Here is a 13401-nt window from a genome sequence, read left to right as displayed (position 1 = left end):
GGGAAGGGAAGCTGCCCTGTTTTTTTTTTTTTTTTTTGGTCTGTTGTTAGATGAAGAAGTCAGAATAGGAGTATTGTGGAGTAGTTTATTTAAACAGAAGCTAAAGGCAAACTTTCAGAGAAGAATACATCTATAACTGAAATGCTGTTTCTGCAAATTCCATTGCTAGCTGTTCTCCTCACAGCTGGTGACAATGATGATGGTAAGAACTTTGGCCTCTGCCCTGTTGGGTGCAAAATTGTGTGTGTGTTTGTGTGTGTGTGTGTGTGTGTGTCTGTGTGTGTGTGTGTGTGTGTGTGTGTGTGTGTGTGTGTGGTGTCCTCAGAACATACCTGGAGAGTAGAATGTTAGCGTAGTTCTCAGTATCCTGTACTCTGGGACGCTGTGCCCTTCTGAAGGTTGTTTGTAAAGCCTGGGGCCCTGGGCAGCTGAATGTCTGCTGAGGTAGCCATGGCTTCCCTTATCTCCACATTCTAAGTGTTTCCTTCCTGGCACCTTTCTTCATTCTCTCTCCTTCCCGATGCCTTTTCTTCTCCTCATTCTCTGTGTTCTTTTGCCACAGCCTTCCAGGAGGAGTTCACCTTCAAACTGATCCACAGCTCATCCTTCTACAACCATTCCTGGGTGAAAAGTCGGAATTCTCTTTGGTTGGGTGATTTGCAGACTCATGGCTGGGACACCTTTGGCAGAGTTATTTTCCTGCGTCCTTGGTCCCATGGGAACTTCAGCAAGGAAGAGATAAATAAACTGATAGAGTTCCACCGTTTGTTCTCCATTGAAATGCCACACGAACTTCACAGACATGCCAGTCAATGGCAGCTTAAATGTAAGTTCAATTCGCAAAATGGGGAGATGCAATGTGATGGGTGAGGGGTGTGTGTCTCAATGAGTTCCTTATTTCAATTTCCCCCACATTCAATCTCTTCAACATTCTCTGTCTGTACATTTATTGTAACCTATTGCATTTCATTCACCCTGGGTTATTATAATCACAACTCTCATACTACATGCTTCCTTATTCTCTTGCTCTCACCATTTATGTCACCTTCTTTCAACAATTGCTCACTTCTATTTCCAAAAAAAGAAGTCATTCATTTTTTCCCTCACCTTCAACTACCACCAATCACACTTTTTCTGAACTTCTGATCAAACCAAACTTTGTTCAATTACCTCAAATCCCCCAAACTACTCTTTTACTTCCTTTTTTTTTGCTTCCACAAATTTCATCTTTACTCACTCTTTCCTCTAATTTACAACCCTTCTTCCCTAGATCCCTTTGATATTCAGATAATAGCAGGCTGTGAGCTGCACCCTGGAGAAGGCAAGGTAGTCTTCCTGCAAGTTGCTTATCAAGGAACAGAGTTCCTGCACTTCCAGAACAATTCATGGTGGCCATCTGTACAGGATGAAATTAAAGCTCAGCTTATGTGTAGACGAATCAGTCAGTACCACATCGCCAACAAAATAATACAGAGGATTCTCAGTGACACCTGCCCACGTTTCCTCTCGAGTATTCTTGATGCAGGGAAGTTCGATCTCCAGAGAGAAGGTCAGTCCCATATCCTTCCTCCAAGAATTTTCTATAATTACACCTTCCCACCTTCCCTTTAAATTGAGGATAAGGAGTGAAGAGGGATAAGGGTAATCCATGATGAATTCCAAGCATGTGGTAGATGTATCTGTCTAAGCTGATATGAAGATATGAACCTCCAAATCTGTGTTAGAGTCCTTATCTGAGTATCTCTCCTGTTCTCTGCAGTAAAACCAGAGGCCTGGCTGTCCACTGGCCCCAATCCTGGTCCTGACCGTCAGATGCTGGTTTGCCATGTCTCTGGCTTCCATCCAAAGCCAATTTGGGTAAAGTGGATGCGAGGTGAACAAGTACAACAGGGCACTCAACAAAGTGGTATCTTGCCCAATGCTGATGGCACATGGTACCTTCAGGTTTTCCTGGATGTGGAAGCCACTGAGACATCTGGCCTGTATTGCCGGGTGAGACATAGCAGCCTAGGAGGCCAGGACATCCTCCTCTACTTGGGTAAGAAACACTGGGGCCCACACTGGGGTATGGGTAGATGGTCCACAAGCAGAGCAGGAGACCCAAGTAAAACATTTGGGATTTATGGACTCCAGACCCAAAAGAATGAAAATAGTTCAATAAATAAAAGAGTTGAAAATGAATGACCTGCAGAAATAGGAAGATGTTGAAGGTTATATGAAAAATTCAACTCTGAAGAGGGAGGAGAGAGGAAAAAAAAAGAAAGATTGTGAGACAAACACTCAAATAAAAAAGGCAGACCAGGGAAAGGCAGTAAACAGGGGGTGGGATTGAAATGACACCTTGTGTGCACCCAAACCCACAGAACATCATCATAACTCCGTGGGCTGGATCATCTTGGCAGTGATGGTGCCCTTGGTCCTTCTGACAGCTCTTGCATTTTGGCTTAGGAAGCGCTGGTGAGTTTTTCATTCCCATCTCTCCTGTTCTTTCACACACTCTCTACTTGTCTTCCCACTTCTCTCTCTCTCTCTCTCTCTCTCTCTCTCTCTCTCTCTCTCTCTCTCTCTCTCTCCTCTTAGTTCTTTAATAGTCCCTTTCCTTTCACTCTTCAATTCTCACCTCCTCCTCATGCAGAGTAACTTTCATCTCTGTTCTTATTAGGTCACACTGTGAGCTTCCTGCCATTCTTCTTCCTTTGGAATGAGATCCAGCAGCCCTGGGATTCCAGACATATTTAAACACAGCATGGCGATAATGTCCGTTCAGCTCTCCATGTACAACTTTGGTTGTTTATGTGTTGTTATTTGTGTGTTTAACGGTTACTTATTAATATAAACTAAAGGTAATTTTATTTTCTGACCTGGGTCGGAGATTATAAAACTCTTATTTTAACTCTAGATGAAATGAGATCCTAGCAACCGCTACATATTGAAAAATTGATGAATCTCAGGCCCATTTCAGATGTCACCTCTTTATGGGGCCTTCCCTGATTCACAAATGGAAGCAGCGTCTGAACTCCCACCACGCTTATCAGTGGACTTTGCTGAATCTACTTCTCACTTTTTATCCTTTGTAGCAGTCATGTAAGCCCCTATTCACCTTCTAATTTTTAAGCTTGAAAGAAAAGTCTATGTCTTTTTAAAATTTGTATCATTTTCAAAGTGTATAACTGTATGTAATATGCTTTCAATAAAAGCCTGTGTTAAGTTTGCTTAGCATTTACCACTAAGATCAGGTACCTAAGTTTTAGAGCAAGGAAGGAGAAAACAAGGAAGTAACAAGTGACCATATTATATATCCTGCTACTTAACACAAACGCATTTTTTTGTCAATTTGTGAAAAAGAATATACTATTAATAAGTTAATTCAGGCTCTAGGTGTAAGAAAAGAAAATTTGAGGCAATATGCATAAAAGTACACAGGAAATTCAGCACTTACACTGATCCAGTTCACTGCACTGGCACAAGCATCAAGTAATGAATCTTAAGTTTAGAATAGTACAGTATATGCAGTAGTGGCAATTTTTCTGTTATTTCCTTTAACAAAAGAAAATCTTGACAACTCAGTCCTAAACTTGGACATACCCCCAAGGCTACAAATTCTGCCATTTTTTTTAATACCTTCGAGTAAAGCCAACCATTGAAAAGAAAAAGCCTGTCTAGTTGCCAGTTTACACAGGTAGCAATAGCACCTTCTGTAAGGCAGATTTGGCTTGTCATAAGTGTAAGAACATTTTAAACAACATGAAGAATCTACATCAAAAATAATTTTGGCATCCATGCTCACAATATTAACCAAAAAGGAAAAACAGATATTTTAAAAAACATAACTGCTCACAAAAATCACACAAGTCTTGATCAAAACCAGTAAATTTACAGGTTTTTATCACCACAAATTCTTTAAGGGTAAAAAAAATAACTTAAGACTGATAAAATAAATAACCACAGAATAGCTTCTTTTGCCAAAATATACCTATTTCTTTCACTGCAATGGAAATACATTTATTTAAAATTTTAAAAAATTTAAATTATATTGCCATTGAAGTTATTCTAATTTACTTACTTCCTGTACAGTTTTCTATACAATAACAATTATAGAATGTAATTTTAGAAAACAGTATTGAGACCCGTTAAAAAAAAAAACCAACCCCTTGTGAACTAAGGGTTAAATAAAGTGGAATAGACCTTACTATTTTTTCTAGACTGCAATAAAGCTACTGTTTAAAATTAGCCCTTTGGCACTGGCAGTTAAGGTTGTTTGTACCTTATACCTTTTCTTCTTCTTCTTCAAATCTCAGACTCTATTTCTCCTAAATCGACGGGATATGCTTGGTTGCCATACAATTCATTTACCTACAAGTTCACATTCTCCTTACAACCAGACATTACAAGTTCCATTTACAAGAATATGTAAATAATAAAGTTATCGCATTCCTACTTGAAATTACTTTAGGTTAAGGATATATGAAACTCTACAGAAAAATATGAATTAGACAAACATGCACAACAGACTAAAAGGAAAAACTTTACCAAGTGGCATTCTAGCTGTAAAATACCCTCATAACTTGTAGGGATGGAGACACAAGAAAGTTAAGTGTGAGGCAAAGAAAAGAACCGGGATTTAACAGAACTCAAGTCATCCAAAAACAGGCAAGTGTGTTTTTTAACTTTGTCTTGAACTTCTTCTTCCTGCCTTTTACACTAACTCACCTGACCTCAGTTTTACCTTTCCTGTACTGCTGACAGAGCAGTTCTTTCTCTGTGGTGAAATGGTCAAGTCAAAGGCAAAGAATCAAAGTTCTCAGAACATTTAGATCCCGAATAACTGGGCTATTACTGACTTAGAAGCCACATATACTAATTACAAGTAAATTAATTTTGAACTAAAAAGGTACCAAAATTCAATGGACTCACCAACTAACCTGACAGACTTATGCTTGAATTTATCTAACTTCCCTAAATACATCTCCATTTTAACTTTAACAGGGCATGCTTTTCATTACTTAGATATTTTAAAGTTGCATGAGTATAAGAAGTCCTTTCAGAAGATGTATTGCTATGACTAGGTTTTCCTTGATGGGATTTGTCTGGATAAACTAACATAGTTAACCCTTTATACTGTATCCCCTTTACAAGTATTTAAATTTTTTCTCCCTTTAATATGTATAAGAACATTAAATCCTTGCATCATAAGGTAGTATATGAAGACCTCAGAAGGATGCTTGTTTCCAACACAGTTTGCTGGAACTCACCTTTAAAAGAGCTGCTCCTTAATTTTACTACCACATTCCCAGACATGAAATACTGCTGACACGTGACATTGGCAGTAACTGTATTAGGATGAGCCTAAACCCAAAAAGGATGGATTTTTCAAAGGTTCCTGTTGCTTATGCCCCAAAGCTCTCTTTGCCTGTTTCCCACTGTGTGGAATGTTGGACAGACAACTAGCAGAACCTGTAGGTAACATCTCAGTGCCAACTACATAAAGAAAATGTCAGTCGCTAGATTCTGTGACTACAGATTGCTATTCAATGGATTAGGCTCCTGGCAAACTACTAACCTGGACCAAGTCCACAAGACAACAACATCACAAAAGCATAGGAGGAAATCCATGCACTGTCATTTAGGATCTATGGGACTATGATACAGTGATGATGAAAGGTAGGATGATACCTGTGGTTAAGGCAGATCATGTGACTGTCAGGCTGTGGCCAGAGCCTTTGAGGGTAAGATATGGCGTGGGAAGGAGTGGCTTGAGGATGCTGACGAGGCAGAAAGCAGAGCCACTTTTAGGAATGAAATTCACCTTGTTTTTCTCAGGACAGTAAAAGGCTGGGATTTCGTGAAGTTGTTTTGGCCTAGATATAGAACAGACAACCCAATGCATTTAAGTCACAGAGAAGTGGAAATACATTCCTTTATTGTTATTTTTTAAAAGCAGATAACAGACACATACAAGGAATACAAAATTCAAGCTACGTAAAAAGCTTCAAATGCAATGGACCAAAGCGGGATTAGACACATGATTCAGAATCTGTATTTCAGAACACCGGGAGGACACCATTCACCTTGCTGCTGTCAGTTCCCTGGCGAGCCCTGTGCACCATAAGCTTTCCCAGGCTGCCAAAAGGGTCCATAGCACAAAACAGGTAAAAAGCCCCTGATAGAGGGTCGGAGAGATGTGATAAAATGGCTTGTAAAAGGCTTACAAATAGCACAGGGAGTGACAACCAGTGCACAAAGGAAGAGGGTGTGTTTTTGGAGAGGCAGCCTTCCAAAGGAAGTCACACTTGAGCTGAGTGGTAAAGAATGAAGAAACAGGCCTTGGGAGTGGGTGCAAAAAGGAAAGAATGTCAAGTGGACAACGCTTTGGGAGGCAGATTTTATCGATGAACAGTGAATACTACCATGAACAGCTCTGACAAATGTAATAATTTACGAATAATGACATTACTTGAGGGAGTGGGCTCATGAAGACAGGCCCAGCTCCAGCTGCCTCCTCGCTGGTCCTCCTGGCCTAAGCCTCCCCCTGAGGGCTCTGGCATCAGAAGCCTGGGGCAGCGGACCTTGGTTCCAGCCACTGTGTGACTCACCCCTCTCAGCCTCAGTTCTCAGCTATGAGATGGGTTGAACACCCGCTACTTCCCAACTTTGTTGTTGGGACTTAATGAGATAAATCCCAGTGCCTGGCACACTGTAAGTGTTCAATAGATGGCAATGCCCCCTCTCTGTGTGGGACATATGGAGATACTAGCCTCACGCGTCGCCTGGAAAGGTCTAGATCTGCACTGTCCACCAGAAAAGTCATGAATCCCATGTGCCCTGACAGGGATCATAGGTTGATGTTGAACCACTGAGCCACAGCAGCTGGGCGAATCCTAGATTTTGATTTATTTAATTTATTTGAAGCTATCTTCTTTTAAACTTTAAATTTTAAATTTTATTTTTAAAAATTGATTTTAGAGTTTGGGCGAGAGAGAGAGAGAGAGAGAGAGAGTAAAGGAAGGAGAGAGAGAGAAACATCTTGTGAGAAAAGAACACTGATTAGTTGCCTTACACCCTTATCAGGGACTGAACCTGTAACCTGCATGTGCCCTGACCAGAACTGAACCACCACCTTTTTGATTTAGGAGATGATGCTCCAACCACTGAGCAAAACTGGCTAGAGCGATAGTTATTATTTTTGAAAAGAAATAACTGATGATATAATTATGGATAGTACTTGGTTCCTTGACAAAATACTCCAAATAAAATATGAAACAAGAATTGCAAAGGCCCTGGCCAGATGGCTCAGCTGCTTGGACCGTTGTCCCATACACCGAGAGGTTTCAGGTTCAATCATGGTCAGGGCACATACCAACGTTGTGGATTCAAAACCCAGTCAGGGCCAATGTAGGAGGCAGCAATCAATGTTTCTCTCTCTCTAACATCAATAAAAATATATCCTCGGGTGAGGATTTTAAAAAAGAATTGCAAAATGCATTCAAATAAAGTTATTTATCTGGATTGATATTATAAAAAGTATGGCAAGTGCTGGCGAAAATGTGGGAAAAGGGAACCCTAGTACACTGCTGCTGGGAATGCAGACTGGTGCAGCCACTATGGAAAACAACATGGAATTTCCTCAAAAAATTAAATATGAAACTGCCATTTGACCCAGTGATCCCACTTCTAGGAATATATCCTAAGAAATCAGAAACACCAATCAGAAAGAATATATGCACCCCTATGTTCACAGGAGGGCAATTTGCAATAGCTAAGATCTGGAAACAGCCCAACTGCCATCAGTAGATGAGTGGATAAAAAAGCTAGAGTACATTTATACCATGGAATACTATGTAGCAGGTCCCTCCATATTGTCTCTTACCCTTTCTGACAGCATGGAGGGACCTGGAGAGTATTATGCTAAGCGAAATAAGCCAGTCAGAGAAAGACAAGTATCACATGATCTCACTCAAGTGTGGAAGCTAATGAACAAAATAAATTAATGAACGAAATAGATCCAGAGATATAGAAGCATAGAACAGACTGCAGAATCTCAGAGGGAAGAGATCAACCAAAGAACTTGTATGCATATATGCATAACCTGTGCACACAGACAATAGGGTGACGAAGGCCTGGCGCGAGGGGGAAGGGCCTGGGGGACGGTGATGGTCCAGAAGAGGTCACTGGGGGGAATAGTGGGATATATGTAATATTTTCAATTATAAAGATTTAATTATTTTTAAAAAGTTCCTTAAAAATAGTTTTAACAGAGATAAGAAGATAACTTCTGATTGGGTTGGTATTAATAAAATATGTAATATAATTGTTAAATATCTTACATAAAATATAGTGGACAAACATAAATAGTAATAAATATTAAAATAATTTATTATTAAAACTCTCCACAAAGAAAACCTGTGGCTCAGAAAGATTGTTGAATCCAAACATTTAAAGAAGAAATACCAGCCTTATATTAAAACCTTTTAGAAAATGAAGAAGGCATTCCTAATTTACTTTATGAAGTCAGCATATTTCAACCATTAAAAACTTACAAGATAATTGCAAGAAACTCAAACTATACACCAATATTTCTTATAAACATAGATACAAAATACCTAACAAAATGTAATAGAATCTAGCAGTGTATAAAAAGATTATTATTTGATGGATATTTGGGTTTATCCCACATGAGGAAGATTTTTTTTAAATTTAAAAATCAATTATTATAATTCACCATGGTAACAGCATAGAGGGGATAATCATTTTATCTCAATAGTTAGAAATAAAACACTTGAAACATTGAACACCTTCTCGTGTCCAAAACTTCTAGTAAACTAGGAATGAAAGGGCACCTTCTCGATTTCAAAAGAGGGAAAAAACCAAAAAAGCTAACATCCCACTAAATGGTGACACTTTTGGCGTCTCTTCTAAGGCCTTTTGGATTCATCATTGTAGTGAATGTCCCAATCTTATTAAGAATTAATATGACAAAATAAGAAATTAAAGCCATAAGATTGTAAACCAAGAAGCTTAACAATCTTTATTTGTAGGGGACATGATAGTCTGTATAACAGAGAACATTTACTCCTGTTCTATATGCTCTTTCATCAGTTCAGAGTCTGAATAGTTAGTACACAGTTTGCAAAGTTTGTTGGAGAACCTAATTAGCAATGTAATAAACTAATCCAAAACAGAGGACTATGTTTGCTTTATCTACATATTAAAATAAATATAACTAGCAGCAAAACCAAACAAAGTGAAATACTTAGTGGATACAACTGCATATGGTACTATTAGATCTATTCAAGTCAATCAGGGGAAACTGAATTTTTGTAGAAATAATGGCTACAAAAGTTAACTTTCAAAAGTAAACCTTTTACAGGTAAAATTCAAGATTTGTTCTGCCAATTAGTTTTTACCGTCTATAATTTTTATATGAATAAGAATTGATCTGTCTGAAGATACTTTTAATAAAATATAATGCAAGTTGGATAAATAGAAATTATGTAACTGCGGTTTTAGAATAATGAAATTAAATTTGTTTATAGGAATTTACTTGGTATAATTTCTTTTAAAATATATTTTATTGATTTTTTACAGAGAGGGAGGGAGAGGGATAAAGAGGTTAAAACATCAATGAGAGAGAAGCATTGATCAGCTGCCCCCTGCACACCTCATACTAGGTATGTGCCTGCAACCAAGGTAGAGGCCCTTCATCGGAACCGAACCGGGGACCCTTCAGTCCGCAGGCTGACGCTCTATCCACTAAGCCAAACTGGTTAGCGTGTTATAATTTCTTATACACACTTTAATTTGGAGATTAAAGGAGAGTAACTAACAAAAACTGGAGAAATTAAGACTTTCAGATTACAGTGCAATATAGAGATTTCATGTGAGGCTGCCTTTAAGTATGGGGAAGCTACATGGGGTAAGTACACCAGAGTCAAGCTGCCCACATCAATATAGTTCACTTGCAAGTTTCCATACTGAGTTTGCCTTATCTTCTCAGAGTGGTGAGTTAGGGTAACGGTCCCAACAGATGAACAGCTGTTACTGCAGGTGAACAGCTGCACAGCAGGAAAAGGGTGTTGTTTTTTTTTAACTCACTGGTCTTACTTTTTAAAAATACATTTTTATTGATTTCAGAGAGGAAGGGAGAGGGAGAAAGAGATAGAAACATTGATGAGAGAGAATCATTGATTGGCTGCCTCCTGCAAACCCCACACTGGGGATCCAGCCTGCAACCTGGGCATGTGCCCTGACTGCAATCAAACTGTGACTTCCTGGTTCATAGGTCGATGCTCAACCCTGGTTTTTAATTTCGAATAGAGTGAAGGTGAGCAACATAGAGTTTCACAGGAATTTCTTTTTAGCAGCATTAAAGAGCTGTAACTTGATGCTTGTGAATGTCTGTATTTGAATAGGCATCTTTATTTTAATAACTTGGAGTTAAACAGTTACTGAACTGACCAGCCTATGGAAGATTTCCTTTAAAAACTAATTGGTATAAAAACTCTCAGCAAAGTGAGAATAGAGGGATCATACCTCAACATAATAAAAGCCCTATATGACAAACCTACCGCCAACATCATACTCAGTGGGCAAAAACTAAAACCATTTCCCCTAAGAACAGGAACAAGACAAGGCTGCCCACTTTCACCACTCCTGTTCAACATAGTACTAGAAGTACTAGCCATAGCGATCAGACAAGAAGGAAAAATAAAAGGCATCCAAATTGGAAAAGATGAAGAAAACTATCCTCATTTGCAGACGACATGATATTAAACATAGAAAACCCCAAAGATTCCATCGAAAACCTATTAGACCTAATAAATGAATCTGGCAATGAAGCAGGATACAAAATTAACACCGGGAAATCTATGGCCCTTTTATACACTAATAATGAATTCACAGAAAGAGAAAGGAAAAAAAACAATCCCATTTACCATTGCACCAAAAAAATTAAGATACCTAGGAATAAACTTAACCAAGGACGTAAAAGACCTGTACTCGGAAAATTACAGAACAATGAAAAAAGAGATAGAGGAAGACATAAACAAATGGAATAACATACCATGTTCATGGATTGGTAGAATCAACATCATTAAAATGTCCATACTACCTAAAGCAATGTATAGATTCAATGCAATACCTATTAAAATACCAATGGCATATTTCAAAGATGTAGAACAAACTCTCCAAAAATTCATCTGGAATAAAAAAAGACCCCCGAATAGCAACAGCTATCCTGAGAAAGAAGAACAAAGTTGGAGGGATCACAATACCAGACATCAAACTATATTACCAAGCCACGATTCTCAAAACTGCCTGGTACTGGCACAAGAACAGACATATAGAACAATGGAACAGAATAAAGGACGCAGAAATTGACCCAAGCCGTTATACTCAATTAATATTTGACAAAGGAGGAAAGAGCATACAATGGATTCAAAACAGCCTCTTTAATAAATGGTGCTGTGAAATTTGGTCAGATACATGCAAAAATATGAAACTAGATCACAAACTTACACCATACACAAAAACAAACTCAAAATGGCTAAAGGTCTTGAATGTAAGATGGGAAACCATAAAAATCCTACAAGACTCCATAGGCAGCAAAATTGCAGACATATGTTGTAGCAATATCTTTACAGACACAGATTCTAGGGCAGTGATGGCGAACCTTTTGAGGTCGGTGTGCCAGCATTTTGAAAAACCCTAACTTAACTCTGGTGCCGTGTCACATATAGAAATTTGTTGATATTTGCAACCATAGTAAAACAAAGATTTATATTTTTGATATTTATTTTATATATTTAAATGCCATTTAACAAAGAAAAATCAACCAAAAAAATGAGTTTGTGTGTCACCTCTGACACGCGTGTCATAGGTTCGCCATCACTGTCCTAGGGCAAGAGAGACTAAGGAGAAAATAAACAAATGGGATTACATCAAAATAAAAAGCTTCTGCACAACAAAAGACATCAACAAAACAAAAAGAAAGCCCACTGCATGGGAGAACATATTTGCCAATGTTATCTCAGATAAGGGCTTAATCTCCAACATTTACAGGGAACTCATACAACTCAACAAATGGAAAATAAACAATCCAATCAAAAAATGGTCAAACGACCTAAATAAAATCTTTTCGAAAGAGGACACTCAGAAAGCCAAGAGACCCATGAAAACATGCTCAAAGTCACTAATCATCCGAGAGATGCAAATCAAAACAACAATGAGGTGCCACCTCACACCTGTCAGAATGGCTATCATCAACAAGTCAACAAATGACAAGTGCTGGCGAGGATGCGGAGAAAAAGGAACCCTCCTTCACTGCTGATGGGAATGCAGACTGGTGCAGCCATTGTGAAAAACAGTATGGCGTTTCCTCAAAAATTTAAAAATTTAACTCCCATTTGGCCCAGTGATCCCACTTCTAGGAATATATATATATATCCCAAGAAACCAGAAACACCAATCAGAAAGGATAGATGCACCCCTATGTTCATAGCAGCACAATTTACAATAGCCAAGATTTGGAAACAGCCTAAATGCCCATCAACAGATGAGTGGATTAGAAAACTGTGGTACATCTACATGATGGAATACTACGCTGCTGTAAAAAGAAGGAACTCTTACCATTTGCAGCAGCATAGATGGAACTGGAGAGCATTATGCTAAGTGAATTAAGCCAGGAAGTGAAAGAAAAACACCACATGATCTACATGATCTCACTCATTTATGGATAATAAAGAACATTATAACCTGATGAACAAAAAGATAGGTACAGAGGCAGAGAAGCATGGAACAGACTGTCAAATTACAGCGGGAAGTCTGGGGAGTGTTGGGGGGTGCGGGAGAGGTAAGAGATCAACTAAAGGACTTGTATGCATGCATATAAGCATAACCAATGGACACAAGACACTGGGGGGGGGGGGGTAAGGGCATGTGCCAGGGGGGTAGGGGAGACCGGGGGAAGGTCAATGGTGTAGGGCGCAGCTATAAGGTTAAGCCTCGGACTGACCTGTTGGCAAAGTCACAAACAAGTCCCAGCTTACAGGGCACAGTCCTCTTACCATAATTAGGCTTGACCTTATGACACTCCTTAGATCTTATCTGGGAAGCTAATGGGCTGAGGGAGGTGTAGCCAGTGCTGCCAAAACAAGTGAAACTCATAAGAACAGTGTAAGTATGGTAACCACTACCTTGTGGTAAAATAAAGGCTCAGCTTGCCTCTGGATCTCTCTCTGTGGCCTCAGCCTGGCACAGGAAGATCCACCTAGAATAAAGAGAGAACCTGGCTATGCTGACCATCTGAATGTTGTCTCCGTGTCCTTCATTCTTCGCCGACTCCATCCACACCTTTGGGAACCCCTGGACCGCTGGGGCTGGACTCCGGCACAATGGGAGAAAAAA

General features: G+C 39.1%; 1 protein-coding gene across 1 annotated transcript; it reads left to right on the top strand.

The window, feature by feature from the left end:
* The first annotated feature begins 141 nt into the window (after window positions 1-141).
* Window positions 142-2461, top strand: LOC102436100 (T-cell surface glycoprotein CD1a-like). Its single transcript, XM_023763193.1, has 5 exons — window positions 142-202; window positions 563-826; window positions 1271-1549; window positions 1760-2038; window positions 2364-2461. The coding sequence occupies exons 1-5, from the start codon at window positions 142-144 to the stop codon at window positions 2459-2461; spliced, it is 981 nt and encodes a 326-aa protein (XP_023618961.1).
* Window positions 2462-13401: the final 10940 nt, after the last annotated feature.

The sequence above is a fragment of the Myotis lucifugus genome, unplaced genomic scaffold (assembly GCF_000147115.1).
Source record: "Myotis lucifugus unplaced genomic scaffold, Myoluc2.0 scaffold_3, whole genome shotgun sequence".
Classification (NCBI taxonomy): Eukaryota; Metazoa; Chordata; class Mammalia; order Chiroptera; family Vespertilionidae; genus Myotis; species Myotis lucifugus.
The sequence above is the reverse complement of the archived record's forward strand: the minus strand, read 5'-3'. Positions and strand labels throughout refer to the sequence as shown.

Bases quoted from the DNA above. Each gene is read 5' to 3' on its own strand.
- LOC102436100 (XM_023763193.1), top strand. From the start codon at position 142: ATGCTGTTTCTGCAAATTCCATTGCTAGCTGTTCTCCTCACAGCTGGT. The intron at 203-562 runs GTAAGAACTTTG...CTTTTGCCACAG, and splicing joins AGCTGGTGACAATGATGATG to CCTTCCAGGAGGAGTTCACC. The intron at 827-1,270 runs GTAAGTTCAATT...CTTCTTCCCTAG, and splicing joins CAGTCAATGGCAGCTTAAAT to ATCCCTTTGATATTCAGATA.